Genomic DNA, 22,109 nt, shown 5'->3' with positions numbered 1-22,109 from the left:
GTTAATATAGTTGAAATATAGCTTCGGGTTGTGTGTATGGCAGCCAATTGGGAGCTTTTGGCAGCTTTAGGTGTTACCTGTAGCTGAGCCTGGCCAACCGATACTGCCAGTGGAGACCTACTACACTAGTAACGTAGGTCTCTCCATCAAGGAAACCCAGTAAATCTATGCATTACATGGACAGTCCTTTTGTTTGAAGCTTGAGATTATCTTTTCTTCACCTAAATGCCGCAAAAAGTGTTCATGCAAATGCTGTCCACCACAAAGCCTCTCCAAAATTGGCAAGTTTTTTAACCAGTTTCCCAACCCTCAAAATCAGGAGGCCCTGTAATAGGCTGTGATAAATGGCGGCTTCTCACTGAGTCTATTGATTTCAAAAAGTCCTGTGTAATGCTTCATTTGTCCTATGGAGGCACTGCAGGGAAAGTCAACAGTTACTACCAGGTTTGCTTGGACATTACAGCTGATCACTGTGTAATTGGCATACACAGTGTTTGACACACCTTGTAATTGGCATATCCTGTAGAGGGACCTTCTAACTAAAAAGGCCCATCTTTAAATATATTTTGCTATCAGTGTACAGGTCCTTGCCCAATTGTTAATTGTTTGATAGGTTTGGCTCCACACTTTTGTCTTACCTGTTATCATCTTCCCACTTTGAGAAATCATTGGGAAATCAAATGGCCTCCTACAACAAGAAAGAAATTCAACTTGGTGTAATAACTGGCTACTATTGTAATTACTCAATGTAATAAGGGGCTACTATTGTAATTACTCAATTTAATAGTATTGTGGTGTTTTAAAGCTGCCTGTGAACTATATGCACTCTTTAAAAGATTTTGTGTATTTCACACTATGATCTATTGACTACTTGTATTGCATAGAAGCTTATTAAAGACAAATATTCATAAATCTGGGATAGTCAGAATTTTCTGGAACCTGCTGGATAAGGGGACTTTAGAAAGTGAGATCAAAGGTATTCACTGTGAAAGTGACGCGAACCTTCTTGCAGGCTGGGTCTCGATGTAACTTATGTCTCTGATTTGGGGAATTGGGGATTTTTGGTAACTTTACCCTAAAATCTTTTAATAAAATTATTTTTTTATTTAGGCTCGGTACAAGCAGAGTCTGGATCCCACTGTAGATGAAGTGAAGAAACTCTGCACTTCCCTCAGAAGGAATGCCAAGGAAGAAAGGGTGCTGTTCCACTACAATGGGCATGGCGTTCCACGCCCCACTGTCAATGGAGAGATCTGGGTTTTCAATAAGGTGGGTATAACCAAGAATATCCCACTATTGGTGGTTTGTGTGCCACCCTTTGAAGATGTTCGTAATATTTTAAACTTGATTGAAGGGAATCGGTAGACGTTCGGCAGTTTGTAATAAACTTTGGCTTACAGACAAGAAAAATGTCATCTTGTACAATGATGCATCTTTAGAACCATGAAAGGAACTCAACGGAAATTTTTGACAGCTAGCCAAGACATTTTAAGAATGTATATCTTGCTTTTTTATGTCATTTGAGAGTCAGATCTGTCAATCAGAACAAACAGAATATAAAATAGGAGGTTTTCACACTATCCCTATGCAAGCAGCGCATGATGTCGTCATGCAGGAAGTAAGGGAACAAGTATGACATCTTTGCCTAGAGCGGCAAAACATTCTGTCCCTACACTGTACGTGGTTTACGTGTCTGGAACATAATGTCACTGTGAAGATTGAATCTACAGTTTTTTCCCCGTATAAATTGTAAGAATAATGCAGAAAAAATTGGGGGGAATAATATTGGTTCTATTTTTAAATTTCGTTTTTGTAGAAACGAAGAAAAATGACTGTGCAGTAGTTAGACTGTAAAGATGAAGTGATAATAAAAGGTAATGACTTTGCCTACCTCACTTGTGTGTTTTTTAAACTGATGCTCCTCTGAAAGCACATGAAGGAAGTGAATACTTGAAAACTGTACTAAATGAGTGATACACTTAAAACCTCTTAGTCTGCGGGCACACAGGGTGTAAATCCCGTGGAAAACTCGTGTAATGACCCCAGCGGAACCGTACGGAAATTCCGCAAGTCTTCCGCGACAGACAGGTAGTTTCAAAACCCGCGTAAGTTTTGAAGCGGCTTCAATGCTTACATTCCTCTGTGGCCATCTCTCCCCATAGAAGCGAGAGTGCCAGGAGCGAAAACGGTGATAAAATTGATATGCAGCGGCTTTGAATTCCGCGCGGCATGTCCGTTTCATCGGGGCTTGGCCGCAACAGCTTCTCCGCTGTGTATGGACGAGATTTTTGCAAATCTCATCCACTTTGCTGCTTTATCCAGGGATAAAAATTGCCGTCGAAATTTCTGTGCAAAAAGTCTGCATGGAAATTCCACCTGTGGGAACCCAGCCTTAAATTGGCAATAAACTTTAGATTCAAGGCAGGGTGGATCTGAGGATAGTCCTCTAACTATGGACCACCAGCAATGCTAGTTTGTCTGTAGACCCCACCATAATTGGCAACATTTGCCAAACTATAGTAAATGTCTTTTTCCCCTCGTCATCCTGACAGCATACACCTGGAGGTTGTCCGCTGGACACCTGTTGGGACAGGAAGCGGAAAATACAAAAGGTAACCCCCACCACCGGCTCACCAGTGTCTTCCTGTCCCTACAGGACAGTCCAAGCGGAGCCTCCAGGTGTATGCTGGAGGTAAAATGAAGAAAGAAGACTCCCATGCAGCCTGTCCGCCCGTGGGGGGACGACTCTCTGTTCGGGCTGGCAGGGCTTGCGCGGGTGAGACCCTACGAGGGGACCCTCACCCGCAGGATCTACCCAGCACTGTTCCCCCTGTGGGAAAATCCTCCCCCAGTACGCTGCCCAGTGGGGTAGTCGTGCTGGTAGGAAGCAGCCCCGGTACCTGCAGGGCTCGGACGCCAGCGTCTCCAGCGGGGATCCACATCTAGACAGGTATGCCAGCGTGGATAGAGGCGCTCGGGTGCGGGTCCGGTCGGCGTGCGCGCGGCAGCGTCTCCATGTGTGTCCTAGTCGGCGGCGTACCAGTGTATGTGGCGTATCCCTCGGGTCCGGCGCGGTGGCGTGACGTCAGCGCGGCCGCGTCACGCGGGGGGCGGGGCCTTGCTTAAAGGGGGCGTGTCGGCGCCAAATTTGAAAATTTAAAAGGCTGGATTCCCCTGCATCTCTCCTGTCTGCACCTTACTGAAGATGTCAGCCAGAGAGGACGCTGAAAGCAGCCTGCTGGTGAGTAGACCACCTTTGGGGTCTGTACCAGGGGGGAGGATTTAGAAAACAAGTATCAGGTGCTGGAAGTCCTTTTTGCTGTCTCCGTCTCTTAGGACAGAGAGGCTCAAAAGGTTACAGAGGCCAAAAAGCGAGTGCGCAAATGTCCGGTTTGCTTGCGGCGGCTAGAAGAGGGCCACACCAAGCCACTATGTGTGGACTGTACGGAGAAAGTGGTCCGTTAAGAGGGCTCCTCGGGCATGTCGGACATCCGATCCATGATCCGCGAGGAGATTGAAGCGCCTCTCTCATCTCTTTCTCTACCGCCCCCCACGAAAAGGGTAAGGCGGTCACGAATAGAAGAGTCGGACTCTGAGGATGGACTCCTAGAAGATTCTCCCTCAGAATCCATGCCGCCCATGGAGAATGCAAGGAAGTATTTCTTTTCATCGGCGGACCTGGGTCAGCTGTTAACCGCGGTCCGGCGCACCATGCAGGTGGAGGAAGAGGTGCCGCAGCACCCATCCTTTCAGGATAGCCTGTTCCGGGGGCTCCTACCACAGCCAAAACCGTCATTTCCAGTTAATGACATCTTAAAACAGCTGATCCTGACAGAGTGGAAGCAGGCAGATCAGAAATTCTTCCTGTCCAAGGAATTTAAGGATCGGATGGTGTTCACACCAGAAGATATCGAGTTCCTGGAAACCGTCCCTAAGGTAGATCTGGCAGTCGCCAGGGTCTCAAGAAAGCAGCCCTCCCCTTTGAGGACATTTCCCAACTGCGGGATCCACTAGATACCAGAGTGGATTCCGCAATGAAAAAGGCCTGGGAGACTGCGGCCCTGACCGTTAAAGCCAACATCACGGCCACATCTGTGGCGAGATCTATGACGGTCTGGTTGAACCAACTCCAGACGCTGATTTCTCAGAGGGGCTCTAGGGAAGACCTCTCCAACTGCCTTCCCCTCCTCCAGCAGGCAACCGGCTTTCTAGCAGACACCTCTATGGAGTCGGTGAGGTTCGGGGCCCGCTCAGCAGCCCTCTCAAACACAGCCAGGAGGGCTGTCTGGGTTAAGGCCTGGACAGGGGATAACGCTTCCAAGAACAGACTGTTCCCTGCCCTTCCAAGGACACAGAATCTTTGGGCCTTCCTTGGATACACTCCTAGAGAAGGCATCGGATAAGAGCCAGGGACTACCGTCGGAGAAAGCCTTCAAGCGGCCTCCCTCCTCCTACCCTCCTCCCTTTGTTCCCTCTAGAACATACAAAGGGAAAGGAAAAACCAGACGCTGGTCCTATCCCAAAGGCGGAAAGGGTGAGAATCCGCCTTCCGGGATCCTGCAAGTAGGGGGTAGGCTGAGGGGGTTCGCCCTTAGATGGAGTGAAGTGACCTCCAATCCCTGGGCCTTACGCCTAGTCTCGGAAGGTTATAAAATTGAATTTTCCTCCCCTCCTCCCCGGAGGTTCGTGGTCACCCCCTGCCAGTCACCTTCGTCTGCTCAGGCCCTCCGGTTGGGGGTGCAGGAGCTGTTGTCCCTAGGGGCCATCACTCGGGTTCCCGCAGAAGAACTGTTCAAGGGGTGCTACTCTCCCTTGTTCCTCGTCAAAAAACCTAACGGGTCCTATAGAACCATAATTAATCTGAAATTCCTGAATAAATCTATCTCCTATCAAAGATTTAAAATGGAATCGGTGCGGTCAGCAATCCCCTTAATTGCGCCAGATAGTGTCATGGCCACCGTGGACTTAAAGGACGCCTACTACCATGTCCCTATACACACAGATTCCCAGCAATTTCTGCGATTCGCCCTGGTGATAGATGGGTCTGTCTCTCACTTTCAATTTACTTGTCTGCCGTTCGGGATTTCCTCCGCACCCCGGGTGTTCTCCAAACTGGTGTTAGAGATGGTGGCGGCACTAAGGACTGACAAGGTGTTGATTGTCCCATACCTCGACGATTTCCTGATCGTAGCAGGATCGGCTTCAGAACTCCGGTTCCAGGTCAACCTGACACTTCATCTGTTCGAGTCATTAGGCTGGATCATCAACTCCGTAAAATCCAGTCTTCTGCCCGAGCAAAAGAAAAAATTTCTAGGAGTGATTCTGGACTCACACCGCCAGTGCTCATCCCTTCCCCTGGAAAGGCAAAAAGCGATCCAGGACGAGTGTCGGGCACTTTCTCTAACCACCAAAGTCTCCCTTAGGAGAGGCATGAGGGTCCTCGGCCTCATGACATCTTGCATCGGGGTAGTCCCTTGGGCCCAGTTACATTGTAGAACTCTCCAAGACTTTATCCTAAGCAACTGGGATAAATCCCCCGCCTCCCTGGATCGGAGCGTCGTCCTTACCCACAAGATAAAGTCCTCCTTAGATTGGTGGATGTCTATCTCTAACCTTGCCAGAGCCACGGTTTGGTACCCCGCATCCCCAGTATCCATCTTTACTGACGCAAGTGCAACTGGCTGGGGGGCCCACTTAGGCCGTCATTACGTCCAAGGGGGCTGGAACCGGGAGGAAGCTACTCAATCCTCCAACTACAAAGAACTTTGCGCTATCTGGAAGGTCATTCGGGGCTTCGAGACAGAGATCAGGGGTAGACACATTAGGATCTTTTCGGATAACATAACAACTGTGTCCCTCATTTGCAACCAGGGATCCACGCGGAACCCTCGACTCCAAGACCTGGCGGCGAAAGTTCTCGGGTGGATAGAGCAGCGGACACCTTCCGTCACAGCGTACCACGTAAGGGGCCCAGAGAACTCCACGGCAGACCATCTCAGCCACAGGAAGATAGACCCCGGGGAGTGGATTTACATCCACACGCATTCCAGCTAATTATAGAAAGATGGGGGACACCAAAGGTGGACTTGTTCGCCTCCCGGGAGAACACCAAGTGTCCCCGGTTTTTCTCCAGGGGAGCAGACGGGGACTCCCTGGGAATAGACGCACTATCCCAGGCTTGGGATTGGGACCTTGCATACGCCTTCCCACCCATCCCCCTGATTCCTCTGGTCCTAAGGAAAATTCAGGGGTCCCCAGGCGCCGTTATCCTGGTGGCCCCATTTTGGCCCAAGTGACCCTGGTTCCCGCTCCTGGCCGCTCTCTCGACACAGGATCCTCTACATCTGCCACAGAGAGACGACCTCCTGCAGCAGGGTCCCCTGATATGCCCAAAGGTCCGACAGTTCAGATTGGCGGCCTGGAAGCTGAGCGGGTAAAATACCTGAGCCAGGGCTTATCAGGGAGGGTGACCACTACTTTATGTGAGAGCCTCAAAAAATCCACCAGAAATATATACTCTAGGGTGTGGGATACCTTCTCTAGGTGGTTGGGGCATAGTATACATGACCTCCAACAGCCTGACATTAACAAGATATTGGAGTTCCTACAGGATGGTTTGGACATGGGGCTAAGACCTGGTACCCTTAAGGTCCAGGTGGCCGCCCTTGGGGCCATCTTTGACTTTCCCTTAGGCGACCATAGGCTAGTTAAAAGGTTTCTGAAAGGGGCAGTTAGACTCCACCCCTTTATAAGGGAAACCATGCCCCCATGGGACCTGAACCTTGTTTTGCAGGCCCTCTGCGCACACCCCTTTGAGCCCCTGGAAGATCTATCAGTGAAGATCCTCTCCTATAAGGTTGCCTTTCTAGTTGCCATCACATCTGCCAGACGGATCGGGGAGATCCAATCCCTCTGTATTAGGACTCCGTACATGACCACCTTCCCAGATAAAATAGAGTTCAGGCCTGACCCCTTTTTCCAACCTAAAGTTCTCACAGACTTTCACAGAGAACAGCGAATAGTACTTCCCTCCTTCTGCCAGGAACCCCGTAACACCACGGAGCAGAGGTTCCATAATCTAGATGTTAGACGGGTAGTCTTAAAGTATTTGGAGGTCACACATCCCTTCAGGAAGTCTAACAATCTCTTTATTCAATTTCAGGTTCCACGCAGAGGAGGGGCCGCTACTAAGGACTCCTTAGCGCGTTGGGTCAGGAGGGCCATAGAAGAGGCATACAGATCCCAGGGGATCCCACTCCCGGGCGACGTTAGAGCCCATTCCACTAGGGCGGTCGCCTGTTCCTGGGCGGAGAGAGCCCAGGCGACAACCGACCAGATCTGCAGAGCCGGCACATGGTCGAGCACTCATACCTTCATTAAACACTATCGCCTGGACCTGGGGGCCAGCCGTGATATGGCCTTTGGGCGGAAGGTGCTACAGGCAGTGGTCCCTCCCTAAAGCCCTTGGTTGTTGGCACTTCTCCAGGTGTATGCTGTCAGGATGACGAGGGGAAGACAGGAATTAGGTCCTACCTGTTAATTCCTTTTCTTGAAGTCATCCTGACAGCATAGGGGCTTTTACCTCCCCTTGAGTTATTTTTACGTGAAGTGACGTATTGTACTATGGTTTCTGTATTAAAAATGATTGGTTAAGCAAAGCCGGGTCACTGTAGTTGTTTGGTACACACTGGTGAGCCGGTGGTGGGGGTTACCTTTTGTATTTTCCGCTTCCTGTCCCAACAGGTGTCCAGCGGACAACCTCCAGGTGTATGCTGTCAGGATGACTTCAAGAAAAGGAATTAACAGGTAGGACCTAATTTCTGTCTTTCACCTTTTTTGTTTTGAGTGTTATCCACTTTTAACCCTTTCCAATCCACTGTCTGACGTCTGAAGACATTCTGATTGAATGCTGTACAGCTCTGATGTCGGAAGACGTCCGGCAGGGTATTCTTACTGTATGTTACTGGCCGCTCTGTTGTTGGGGGCCTCTCCAGCATGTCCCATACCCCAGTACTGGCTCTAGCCAGCAGATGGCACCACTGTATAATGGCAGAAAGAGAAATCCCCCTAGGAAACCCTGAATCCAAAATTGGATTGCAAAGGGTTAAATTTATTTCGACTATTGGGTAAAATCCCATTTATACGCAACGATTGTCGTTTGAACGACTTAACACCTGTTTTGCTTTTAAATGCTGAGCACTTACACGTAAAGATAATCGTTTGAAATCCTCGCCATTTCCCTCATTAGCTATGTAAACACTGTATATGTTTGCTCAGATGGGCGTGTGTTTATGCAAAGAATCTCTAGGCGGGAGGTTATTTATTTACTTTTTTTAAAAGACATTTGTTGCGTATAAGTAAGCCTTTGGACATTCTTAAAATACATCAGATTTACCACAGTGGCTCATCCTGAATGATAAATGTGGCATCTCTTTAGACACCTTTCTCTAACTTTATACCACCTATTAGTTGGCTTAGTTTACACCAGTTTTTGTGGCAACATTTTGGTGCTCAGTGAAGTATTTGGGTCCTTTCCCCCTGAAGCCTTTTCGGACATGATGGAAAAGTGTCTAAAATGCATCATAAACGTGGTGCAAAGAATGTAAGGTAGTTTTTTTTTTGCTGTCAAATATATGAATTGTGGGAAAGGATACTCTTAAAACCATTTGCTATATATGCTTGTAATCCCCTGCAGCTCCTCTGTAGACATCAGAGATCTCAGTGTGTCCGCTTGGGTCAAGAATGAAGCGGAAGGTACTATTGTACAGGCTGCCTTTGCCATTGTATTAGTATTCATAAGACCGCTTTACCTGATGGAGGTTTAGTAAGCACAGATCTTCATAAGGAAAGTGAGCAGTAATCCTAATGCATAGTGACATAGATGGCAGAAAGATGATGCAAAGCGTCTTCTATATCCTGCTGACTTAACAACACAGTGCATACCGGGCCACCTTATTGCTCTAGACCAGACAGCACGCAGTGGTGGTCTCTGCAGCCCCAGCCAACGTTGACACCCTTATATTTAGGGACTCCTCAACGTTCTGCATTCCAGAGATGAAGCCAACTGTGTATGAATTTAATGCCCTCCATTATATTTTCTGGGAGTTGTGAAACACTTGGCTGTTTTTGTCGCTCCCCCAAACTCCACTGGAGATGGCCACACTTGTGCATGGGCACCTCTACTAGCCTTCTCTGGAATTCGAAAGGATAAGAATGCAAACCCCCCTTTTGAAATTTTCAGAAGTGAATCCTCCATCTGTCAGATATTTATGGCATATCTCAGACTTACAAACCTCCTTAAAGAGGTTGCTCCACTTCTATCTGTTTTGCTGCAGGAAGCAGGCAGCTCTATACGTTGTGCAGTGGCTCAGGTTAGTACTGAGGGTGGTGTCCTATTCACTTCAATAGGACTCAGCCTGCAGTAGCAACCCTATACTAAGCAGTCTGTTTCCTGCAGCAAAACAGATAGAAGTGGAACAAGCTCTTTAAAGGGGTGGTCAGTTTATATTTTTTGCAATAACAGTATGTTCCCTTTGCAGTAAAATAACACTCTTAAACTCGCCTCTTCCCAACTCATGCAGTGTCCCACGCCGAGGCTCTATTTATGTACAGGCTGCAGTCCCTCCCAGTTTACGGGACGTCACAGGCACTGCAGCTGATAATGGCTCCGCCATCGAGCATGGAGTTGTATTGGCTGCAGCGCCTCTAACGTTCAATAAACAGGCCGGGGCCACCTGTAAACGTTACGTCAAAGGGAAGACCCGGAGTAGCGCTTCTGGACACGGCAGGAGCTGGAATTGTATGCCGATTAACATTAAATTGATTTACAAAAAAGTTATATTGTCCAAATTTACTGCCACTGTTGAAGACCATTTCTTGAGACTATCATCGTAGAAATGATTGACCTCCCATCCAGTGGCGTGGTTTACCCTACTTTGGAAACTTGTTTGTATATGAACACTCTAGGAACTTGTTGGGACCAGTTACAGTACCAGTGATTGGAAATCTTAAGTTCTATGAAAATATTCCCTATGGCTTAGATGGAATACACCCAAGGGTTCCAAGAGAACTAAGTGATGTGATAGCTAGACCACTATTTCTTATATTTATGGACACTAGTAAGACCGGGGTTGTACCATTGGATTGGCGCATTGCCAACATGGTTCCAATTTACAAAAAAGGTCCAAAAGAGAGCCTGGTAACTACAGGCCGGTAAGTCTCACTTCAATAACTGGAAAAATATTCAAGGGGTTTCCGAGAGACGCTATCCTAGAATACCTCAAGGAGAACAACGGAATAACCGAGGGGTCAATCATGTCAGAGCAATCTGATCAGCTTCTACGATGAAGTAAGTTCTAAGCTGGACCTGGGAGAGTCTATTGATCTCGTATATCTGGATTTCTCTAAAGCATTTGACACCGTGTCGCATTATAGGTTGATATATAAAATGAGACCACTTGGTCTAGGCAAAAGCGTGTATATCTGGGTAAAGAACTGGCTCGGAGATAGAAAGCAGAGGGTGGTAATAAATGGCTCGTACTCTGATTGGGCCACCGTCGCTAGTGGGGTGCCACAGGGCTCAGTACTAGGCCCCTATTCTATTCAATATAAGTATCAACAACCTGATAGAGGGACTGCACAGTAAAATATCAATATTTGTAGATGATTCAAAATTATATAAGACCATTAATACAACGGAGGACAATGTGCGGTTACAAAAGGACCTAGATAAGCTGGGGGCTTGGGCAGAAAAATGGCAAATGAAGTTCAATGTTGATAAATGTAAGGTTATGCACATGGGCAGGAGAAACGGATGTCACCAATATGCACTAAATGGGGTACTCCTAGGGAAAAGTGATATGGAAAAAGACCTGGGGGTACTAGTGGACTGTAGATTTACCTGGAGCAACCAATGGCAGTCAGTTGCTGCGAAAAGCTAATAGTCTTGGGGTGCATTAAAATAGATATAGGGGCGAGGGCCGGGAACATTATCCTTCCACTGTATAAGGCACTTGGCAGGCCCCCGATGGAATACTCTGTACAGTTCTGGACACCGGTGCTCAGGAAAGATGTAGCAGTGCTTGAGGGAGAGCACTGGAATACCCAGAGAGACTATCAAAATTAGGACTTTTCATCTTGGAAAAAAGACGGCTACGGGGCGATCAAATAACTATGTATAAATACATGAGGGGACAATACAAGGATCTCTCCCATTATCTGTTTATACCAAGGACTGCGTCGGTAACAAGCGGGCATCCGCTATGTCTAGAAGAAAGCAAGTTTCATCACCAACACAGAAGGGGGTTCTTTACTGTAAGAGCAGTGAGACTGTGGAACTCTCTGCCTGAGAATGTGGTGATGGCAAAATCCATTAAGGGGTTTTTATAGGGGACTAGACGTCTTTCTCAAGCGGAAGGATTTTACAGGATATAGACATTAGGGGGCCAGTGGGTTTGTAGTTCCAGGTCTTATATTTAGGTAGGAACTATCAAAGGTTGATCCAGGGATTATTCTGATTGCCATTAGGGAATCCGGAAGGAATTTACCCCGCAATGGGCTAATTGGCTTCTGCCTCTTGGGGTTTTTGTCTTCCTCTGCATCAACTAGGGGTTAAAACAGGCTGAGCTAGATGGACATTGTCTTCATTCAGCCTAACATACTATGTTGCTATGTTACTTGTGTAGTAGACTAGCCTTCAGATGGTGCTAGATAGGCATTCTGACACCTGCAAAAAGTAAAGGGTTAACACCTGATGGGTGCAGCAGGAAAAGGGTTGCATTTAAGCCCGTTCCTGCCAGAACCCTGGGGGAAGTTACAGCTTGGCAGTTCAGGACAGGCTGCAAGCTGAGGTCTAGTGTGGACCAGTTGGGTCTGTTACATCTTCTGACTGAGGAAGAGACGCCCTCCAAACGACTCAAGAGGGGCTAGTGACAGAACCCTGTGGGTCGCGAATCCTTTTTCCTTTTGTGGACTGTATATAATTTCCTTGTGTGCTGTAAAATAAAGGCTCGCAGGAGCCAGATTTGAAGAAAGACTTCGGTTCTGGAGCATAATTTGGGTGAGGTGGCCATTCCGGTATCCCAAAGTGGGGCGATCCTGTGGCAAATGGACCCCAACTTGCCACATATGGTGGAGGATGCACTGGCACAATCCGGAGTGGCACACAAACAGCAACGCGTGAAGAGGACGTCTGCAGGAGGCAAGTTGGTGAACTTGTTGCAGTGTTTATTTCTGGACTGAAGTCAAGATGGCGGGTGGTGCTGGAGGCAACCAAAAAGAGCAATGCTGGGGGTGTTTACAGACGGACTGATGCATGTACGGATGTCCAGTGGCAAAGTGAAAACCCCGCTGGTCGGTGTTGGAGGCTAACTGCAGGCCTTTTAGGGCACAACAGGAGGTGTCCCTGCAAAAAGACTGTGACAAATATTCCAAGAAGACTCCATGGAATGGGGAGGCCAGATGTGTGGAAATTGTTGCATAACGAAATGTTTTCCTTGCAGGAGCATGCCCGGAAAACTGCAGTGTCTGAATTGGGTGAAAAGTAAAAAAAAAACATATTGTTGATAATGTGTTGCAGAAACGTTTCATTAACCCTGAAATGTGTGTGCGGGGGGGGGGGGGGGGGGGATTGTGGGATGTTTTCTGTGTATGATATGGATAGGAATGTTCCCTACATAAAGCCACAGTGTGAACAGGTTGCAATGAGGAGTGCAGCCAACGCCCATGTGGGAGTCAGTGCAAATATACCTCTAGTGAAATAGGGAACAAATAATGAAGATATTTATGTGTATGACTAGAAATGCTTAGTAGTACTATGCCTTTAGAGAGAGAGAGGACAGATAGTACTAAATATGCAAAGAAGAAAAAGAGAAACGCTGCTTCTAGTGAGACAAGTGAGGTTGTCAGGGCAGATCCTGAGGTCCAGGGTGAGACTGCAACAGGACGCTTGTTTAAAATTCAGGAGGTATCTGCAGCAATGCAAGCTTACATAAAGTTTCTTGAGGAAGCATGGCAAACTGTTAATAACAGATATGATGTGCAGTTGGAAAAAGAAAGGGCCCCCTTGCGTCTGCTTGGAGAAGAGGCCAAGAGGCAAAGGTTGTTAGCAGTGGAGCAGACAGGAAAATTCCTAAAAGAAAAGGAAAGTATTCTTCAGGAAGCTGAGCATCTGAAAGCAGAGAATGCAGATCTCTTAACCCTTTCCAATCCACTGTCTGACCTCTGAAGACATTATGATTTAAGGCTGTACAGCTCCGATGTTGGAAGATGTCCGTCTGGACTCTCTTACTGTATATTGCCAGCCTCTCTGCTGTCGGAGCCTATCCAACGTGTCACCTCATGCAGTACTGGCTTTAGCCAGCAGATAGCGCCGTTGTATAACGGCAGAAAAAGAGTAAGCCCCCTAGGAAAACCAGGATACAAATTGGATTGGAAAGGGTTAAAGGAGAATGAGCATCTTGAGAGATTGGCTAAGGAGGAAGCTGATCACTGGGTGTTGCTGGAACAGAAGAATATGAAAAGCAATAAGGACAGCGCCCCTCTTACGAATATCCAAAAGAACCAAGCAATATGGTAAAATGAAGATTGGAAATGACTTACCCGGTGTAGGTGGAGGGTGCTTCCCATAAGGGGAGAGCCCTTCCACTCCACACCTCCAAGTCCTGGTCGGCACGTAGAATCAAAGGACGCGTGTCAGCAGGATCCAATGAAACAAAAAATGTACTCCTTCAATAAACCCCCCGTGGGACCGGGGAGGAGCTTGCCCAAATTTGTTGTACCCCCCAAAAACAAGGGGATGCAACTCCTCAAAAGGACGTCATGACGTCTCACGTGGTGGCCGCAACCCGGAAGTCCTATGGACTGTACCGGGCGGCAAGCCTCAGCGTGCATTTCCACAAGGACATGCTAAAGGGAACAGATGAATGCACCAGGATTGGTCAGTGTTTTAATGTAAGTGTTTGTTTTTGCATATATATGGCTGTATGTGACTATTCATGTTTATGCTTGAGAAAGTCGCCATAGGGGCGACGAAACGCGTTGCATATTGCATAATTTGTTATTGGCACTTTGTTTTTGCCGCGATTTTAGGTATCTTGTAATAAATTCAGCAGGAATTTCCTGCATTTACATCTAAATATGTATGGTCCTTTAGAGCGCCTAAAATATTTTTGTACATCTTTCCACTGGAACAGAAGAATGTTCAGTGTGGACAGAGCTTAGAATAAATGAGAAGTGAGAAAAAGTATGATGGATATCTTTCAATAGCCCATGAAGCGATACAAGACCTCAGAGATGAGGCTGATCGCAGAGTATGTCAGGAGGCGCAGTATAAACAGGACTGTAAGAAACTGCAAATGAAAACCCAAGAGTTGGAGATGACGTGTTGCAAGTTAGAAAGAGCTTCTACAGATGCACGGAATCAAACTACAGGTTTGCAGAATTGAGTTGCAGAGTTGAAAATGCAGCTGGCAAAGAAAAATGGTGAATTGGAGTTGCAGATAAGTCAGCTTAAGGAAAAGCTGGAAATGGAGAAGGCTGCTTGCAGTCAGGCAGAGAAGCAAGTAGAGATCTTGAAAGACATACTGGGTTACAAGGAAAACCAGGAAGCACTTCATAAGCAAGTGGTGATCTAGCTACAGATGAGCCGGGACAAAGAAGCTAAAGAATGAATATGAAGCTCAAATCCAGGAGCTGGAACAGTCATGCGCTAGTTATAGGGGCACTGTCCAAGCAGTTGGAGCAAACTGGAATGGTGAAAGAAACATTGAAAAGTGAGTGTATTGAGCTGACCCAAAAGGTGAAGTGGTTGTTGGAAGACAAGCGTGCATCTGAATGCAAGAGAAATGCAGTAGAAATGCAGCTTCAAGAGCTACAAGTAAGTCACTGAAGGTGGCAGTGCAGACAGCGCTGTCTGAACAGGTGAATAGACTCCAGGTGGAGCTGGAAGCTCAGACTGAAGAATCTCAGAGACTGGTGCAAGAGGAGACGCAACAGAGGCTTGGTCTTAGTGCACACCTGAAGATAATGCAAAATGAGAGAAATGTGTTCCTCAAGCAGTTAGAGGAAGATGCAGAAACTAAGGAATCTGAGCAGATTGCAACAATTCAGGCACAGGTGTAAGATTGAAGAAAAACTGGATGAGAACCCTGCATGCTGGGTCACGGTTGAAGAGCAAGACAGTGAAATCCTAGGAGTGGAAGCGATAAATCAGCTGTTTTGTCTATGATGAACTTGAGAGGTTTGCAGTCAGTCTTCAGCAGGATGTAGAAGACATTAGTGTGGAGCTTGGTCACCAATGTCAGATGGTGTCCAACTGAGAGAAGAAACAAAAGATGTGTGGACAGTGGCTTACTGAGTGGAAATCAGTGTTTACTAAAGTTGCAAAAGAAAGGCTTAACAAGCAGGTGCGAACTGAAATGCAAGACTGGATTAGCGCCAAGACTGATGCTGAAAAGAGAACCCTGATACGGGAAAAGCTGAAAGGTGTGTTCCAACAACCGGTAGAAGGAATGGAGACCCGGTTGGAGAATATTAAGAAAGAGGCTGAAGCGCTAACCTTGATGCGCACCCTGAAGGTGGGGTCAGAAGAAAGCGGTATTTCAAAAGTCTGCTAAGATTTTAGGCGTGAAGATGAAACACTGGGAATCACAAGGTCATATTGCTGAATATAAGGTTCAGAGACTAGAGAGGTCTAGGGCCCAGTTCAGACAAATGAACAGAAGGAAGATCCTGTTGAATTCTAAGGCTGGGTTCACACTTGGCGTATTCCCGGCGGAAATCTCGCGGTTTGGCCGCAGCAAAAACCGTGAGATTCCCGCTGGGAGAACCGCCACGGTTTAAGCCGCGGCGGCTTTGAAGCGGCCCGGCCGCTTGCTTTTCCGTTGCGGCCGGCGCTCCCATAGAGGAGAGCGCGGCCGCGACGTAAATAAACAAAAAAACGAAAGTAAACAGACATGCTGCTTCTTTTGAAGCTGCGGCGGTCACAGCCGCGGTTTCAACCGGATTTACCGCAGCGGATTAGCCGTCCCGTGTGGACGAAGTTTCTCAGAAACCTCGTCCACATGGCTGGCTAATCCCGAGATTAGCGGCCGAGGGCGGTTTTGCCGCGGGCGAATCTGCTGCGGCAGAACCGCGGCAAATCCGCCCTGTGTGAACCTAGGCTAAAAAGGAGATAAAAATTTTGAAAGTCATTGAGAAAGTGAGAGCTGAGCTACAGATGGGGGTTGAGCAAAGAGAAGGCAGAAGGTGAAACAGAGAAGGCCACTAAGGTGGCAGAGACTGGGGAAAAGACCTCAGAAATTACTCCTGTCCTGGATAAGGTCGTGCAAACGAATGAAAGTATCTCTGTGATAGAGGGCACACAGGTGGAAATAAGTGCACATGCCCCTACTGAAGTGCAGACTGAAGAAATGGCACTACAGTTGAACAGATGAGTGTTGTACCATGTGAAGTATCTAATATGGAAAGTGAGAAGGTTGCTGTTTCAGTTGAGATGCAGGATAAGGGAAAAGCCAGTACTGCTGTAGGTGAGGACCAGAGTGAAGTTCCTACTGCAAATGATGTACATACGGAAGAAAATGTGAAGGTAGTTCAGGCTCAAGCGAACAGAAAGATTCTTCATGTTAGAGAACATAAAGAAGTTGAGCTTGAGAAAGTGCCAGTTAGGGTGAGAGACCCCCGAGCCTGAAGTTTTGACCCTGGAGGCCTATATTAAATGGGGGATATATAGCAAGGCAGTGTCAGACTAGCCTGCAAAGGGTGCTAGATCGGCATTCTGACTCCTGCAAAAAGAAGTAAATGGTTGACACCTGATGGGTGTAGCAGGAAAAGGGTTGCATTTGAGCCTGTTCCTGCCAGAACCCTGGGGGAAGTTACAGCTTGGCAGGTCAAGCTGAGGTCCAGTGTGGACCAGTTGGGTCTGTCACATAGTCTGACGGAGGAAGAGACGCCCTCCAGACGACCCAGGAGGGGTTAGTGACGGAACAGTGTGGGTTGTGAACGCTATTTGCTTTTGTGGACTGTATATAATTTCCTTGTGTGCTGTGAAATAAAGGCTGTCAGGAGCCAGATCTGAAGAGAAACTTCAGTTTCTGGAGTATAATTTGGGTAAGGTGGCCATTCCGGTATCCCAAAGTGGGGCGATCCTGTGGCAAACAGACCCCATAACTGATTTGAGCAGTAGAGTGTTTATCATCCAAATACATATGGCTCAACCATCCTCCGCAACAAGATGGTATTATTCCCATCTGTTAGGAGAAGCAGAAGAAAGTGTTGAGCAATTGCCGATCACGACTGATCCATCTGCAGCATCTGCTAAATCATTAATAATAGAGGATTCACAGCCCAGAGTACTGCAGGAGTATTTGGCAAACCTTGTACCTGTGAGCAGGAGCTGGGCAGTGAACCGCGGCTGTGTGTTTCATTAATGAGTGCTACGAACACCTGCCTTAATCTCGACATTTAATCAGGTTTTTTTTATTGGATGCCAGACTTCTGTGAATATTTAACCTTATGATGCCCGTGTGGCCTTGTATACATGATCTGATCAGGACCTATATTGCTTGATCTAATCACAGTAAAGGATCCCAGCTGGTCCCTTTTTGATCTAAGGTTAGCGGATATGCATGCTTCATGTCCAGTGACTAGTAGAATAAATCCCCATTGGCCCAAACCATTGGATTGTCACTGAAGAATTGAGAATCCTCTTCTATAGGATACATTTTGTAACACTTTATAGCATAATACAGTATTAAAGCAAATGTAGCATCTCATTAAAAGGATTGGCCCTCTTCTAGCTGCTTTGCTGCAGGGAGCAGACTGTTTCGTACATTGCGTAGTGGCCTTGGTTTGTACAGCAGGCTGAATCTTATTGATGTGAATAGGCACAGTTCTTGCACTACCAATCCCAGCCACCGTGCAATGTACAGAGCTGTCTACTTCCTGCAGTGAAACAGCTAGAAGTGGTACAACCCTTTTAAGCACTCAGTAGTTATATTACATACTGACTTTGTGCAAAAAGCAGTGTTGCTTTAGAAAATGCAATTTCATGTCAAGTACTCTTCCAAACCTAGTGACCCAAATGAAGAGCACTTCCCCTCAGGGCCTGATAGTGAGCGCATGCTTCAGTGCACTATGCTTCTATATAGAATGGCCTTTGTTTTGTGCTTTTCTTTGTGGATGATCCATAATTACCTTCTCCAAATCACTTAGATGATGCAGCGGATGTTCGTTTTGATGACTTCATGGAATACAGGCAGCCGTATGATGAAGCTAAAGTGATTCTTCCTGCTTGCATATAAATGTTTAATCCATAGTGGCATGAATAGACATTCCTTGATGACCTAAGCATATAAACGGAAGCAACATAGAGGAAAGGCATATGATCAAGATGTAACTGCTGTTGTATGGATGTATGTGTTAAGTCGTATTCCATAGGAGCAAAATATAATTGGCGAGCACCGCCTATATAAAGGAAACGAACGGAACTACATGCGAGAACACAGATACTAAGCAAAAGAGCAAAGGACAGGTAACATAAGTGTGCGTGTCTGAATCACAGGTCTCATCATATTAAAGGGGTTGTCCCGCGCCGAAACGGGGTTTTGTTTTTTTTCAACAGCCCCCCCGTTCGGCGCGAGACAACCCCGATGCAGGGGTTAAACAAGAACACCGGACAGCGCTTACCTGAATCCCCGCGCTCCGGTGACTTCTTACTTACCTGCTGAAGATGGCCGCCGGGATCTTCTCCCTCGGTGGACCGCAGGGCTTCTGTGCGGTCCATTGCCGATTCCAGCCTCCTGATTGGCTGGAATCGGCACGTGACGGGGCGGAGCTACACGGAGCCCCATTGAGAAAAGAAGAAGACCAGACTGCGCAAGCGCGTCTAATCTGGCGATTAGACGCTGAAAATTAGACGGCTCCATGGAAACGAGGACGCCAGCAACGGAGCAGGTAAGTGAAAAATTTCTGATAACTTCTGTATGGCTCATAATTAATGCACAATGTACATTACAAAGTGCATTAATATGGCCATACAGAAGTGTATAACCCCACTTGCTTTCGCGGGACAACCCCTTTAAGTATTTCTCAGGCCAATAACTACAGACCTGAGGAGCTGCAATGTAAATGGCCTTACTGGGTATATCTTTACCAAATTGTTGAAAAAAAATAAGATACACATTTCATATTAACCCTATTTTATGTCGTGTTTTGTTCTTGTAACAGATAAGTCTTGGCAACAAGTCAAGAAGGTCTCACAATGGTCAGGAACAAGTTCTCACCCCTTCCTGAAACGTAGGGAGTTCTTGTGTGCACAGGCGCTCAAAACACTAGGTGTGCTTCTGCCTGTGTGCAGCAAGGTCTAAATTACCTAGTGCATAGCTCAACTTCCACATCTCCGTGTCCCCTCAAATAACTGGTAAAAATAGGTACTACACGTGGTCTTAGACAAGAGCTTGCCATTGTTTCCTACAGGGCACTCATCCCTTATCCAGATGTATCCCATGGACACAGGTTTGCTTAGTTCATTTGTGTGGCCAGAACATCTGAAGATAAGTAACTATTGCTAATGCAAATGCCCAAATTTAACCTACACATTTCAGGGTATGAAGTGATGATCTATCCACCATGCCCACTATTTGGTGGGTACATGCAGATGATCTGTAACTCCAGAAGCGTCGTCTTGGCTTCCTAAGCAGTTATTCAGATAATTATGTTTTATTTAATGTAAATTGTTTTTTACTTCAGGGAGTTTTACACTTGCCAACTCTTCTCCTCTTTCCCTCACTTCCTTAAAGGGGTTGTCTCACGGCAGCAAGTGGGGTTATACACTTCTGTATGGCCATATTAATGCACTTTGTAATGTACATCGTGCATTAAATATGAGCCATACAGCAGTTATTCACTTACCTGCTCCGTTGCTGGCGTCCCCGTCGCCATGGATCTGTCTAATTTCGCTGGCTTCTTGCTTTTTTAGACGCGCTTGCGCAGTCTTGTGCTTCTGCCTGGTGAATGGGGCCGCTCGTGCCAGAGAGCTGGTCACCGCGTCGTCATCGTAGCTCTGCCCCGTCACGTGTGCCGATTCCAGCCAATCAGGAGGCTGGAATCGGCAATGGAACGCACAGAGCCCATGGTGCACCATGGGAGAAGACCTGCGGTGCACCATGGGAGAAAACCGCAGTGCATCCCTGGGAAAGGACCGGCGGCCATCTTTAGGCAGAAGATTTTTAAAACTTCACATTTCAGCACATCGGTGAGTAGCAAGCGGCGTAAAAACCGCTTTAAATTGCTATTTTATGCCAGGGGGGTGACAGGGGGAATGGGGTAATGTAAAATTTTGATGTTTGCCGCGAGACAACCCCTTTTAATATAATACAAGAAGCAATTTGTCTGTGAGTGTGTTCCAGTGTTTGCATTTCTTGTGACTGTAAATCCCACTTTATCCAGCTCTCTCCCAGTCTTCCAGCCCCATTCCTGTATCTCAGCCTCTCTTCCCTTCTGTGATTTCCCGGATGACATGAAGTCTATGCCGTACAACGTCTTCAGCTCTTTGAAAATCACAGTAAATGCTGCTTCAGGGTCTCTTAAGAGACTGGTTATTGCAAACTAATCTCACCCTGCCTGCAAGAGGCTTCAGGATAGGTAATCAGATTATGTTCTTGTTTATTACACAACATCCTAGAAGTTAACCCTTCGGCCGCCTGCACACGGGCGGAAATCCCGCGGCGGGATTATCCGCGGGATTTCCGCCACTGAAAGCCTGCATAGGAGTGCATTACAATACGCACTCCTATGCAGACGGCCGCGGTTTGGCCGCGCGGCAAACAAACCGCTGCATGTCCTATTTCTGTGCGGGGCTCGCAGAGCCTCGCACAGAAACGTCACTCACCCGGCCGCCGGCTCCAGTCTGCGCATGTGCCGGCTGATCGGCAGCCGGCACATGAAAGAGCCGGGGCCGCCAGGTGCGGGTGAGTACGCGCTCCTCCCTGCAGGCGCTGGGGTCGGGTCCCGCGGCGAGAATTCTCGCAGCCGGATCCGACCCGCCCGTCTGCAGGCGGCCTTCCTAGTCGATGGAGCCTACCAGGCAATCTTGCCCAATTTTGCTCTCTAACATCTGCTGTCAGGTACAGTCAGGACACCCCCATACACATTATAAGGTCATCGAGTCTCCACAGTCGTTGGGTTTGGCTAATGTTCATTTAATGTGTATGGGCACCGTAAACCTTCAGTAAGTAGAGATCCAAATCTTTGGCTTATAGTGTACTATTCTTTCAGTTTATCCCCAGAAGCCCTGGTTTTCACACACCTTTTAGAAGCATCGTAGGGTCCTAATACACATGACCCATAATATAACATCCAGAAAGTTCTCTGGACTCCTACTTTGCTTCTGGGAGCCTTTGTTCTTTAGTGCATACTGGACTTCACAGAGGTTTTCTCTCCTAGAAGTGATTAAAAAGTGAGCAAATCAATTGACAACCAGTATAGCCGACCGAGCCTCTTATCACTTTTGCAAAAACAGAGGTTTTAATAGTAAAGAAAAATTGCAATATTTTGTATGTAAAAACAAGAAAAGGAACAATATTGCTTACAGGGTTTAGATGACCCTCATCTGGTCCAACCCCCTGCTCAGTACAAAATTTACTAAATCATCCCAGACAGATATTTGTCCAGCCTTTGTTTGAATACTTTAATTGAAGGAGAACTCGACACCTCCCGTGGTAACCTGTTCCACTCATTGATCACCCTCACTGTCAGAAAGTTGTATCTAATATCTAATTCATGTCTCCTCCCTTTCAGTTTCATCACCACATTAGGGTTGTACAGTAGGATACATGAGAAGTCTGATTGGTGGTCTCACCGTTGAAACCCCACCTGTCCCAAGAAGAACGGTCCCATGCCCCTCTCTGCTTGCCACTGTGGCTTGCTGCACCCATCCGCGGTAATGTGGAGACTAAATAGAGCAACGGCCATTCATGTCTGGCTCTACTCCATTCATTTCAAGAGGACTGACATAGCTGTGTACAAGCGCTTGGCTATTTTCGTTAGCCCCATTGGAAATAAATGGAGCAGCACCTCACCTGCGCAACCACCACTCCATTCAATCTCCCTAC

At 47.1% G+C, this 22,109-nt stretch overlaps 1 protein-coding gene across 2 annotated transcripts in view; it reads left to right on the top strand.

Annotated features, from left to right (window-relative positions):
• The window catches only part of RPTOR (regulatory associated protein of MTOR complex 1), a 412,277-nt gene that overhangs the window by 241,023 nt on the left and 149,145 nt on the right, over window positions 1-22,109 (top strand). For both annotated transcript variants that reach the window (XM_066587408.1, XM_066587407.1), the window contains exon 4: window positions 1,111-1,269. In XM_066587408.1, the coding sequence (XP_066443505.1) occupies window positions 1,111-1,269 (159 nt within the window). The remainder of the gene's footprint in view (window positions 1-1,110; window positions 1,270-22,109) is intronic.

This window comes from Eleutherodactylus coqui, chromosome 13 (assembly GCF_035609145.1).
Source record: "Eleutherodactylus coqui strain aEleCoq1 chromosome 13, aEleCoq1.hap1, whole genome shotgun sequence".
NCBI lineage: Eukaryota > Metazoa > Chordata > Amphibia > Anura > Eleutherodactylidae > Eleutherodactylus > Eleutherodactylus coqui.
The sequence above is the reverse complement of the archived record's forward strand: the minus strand, read 5'-3'. Positions and strand labels throughout refer to the sequence as shown.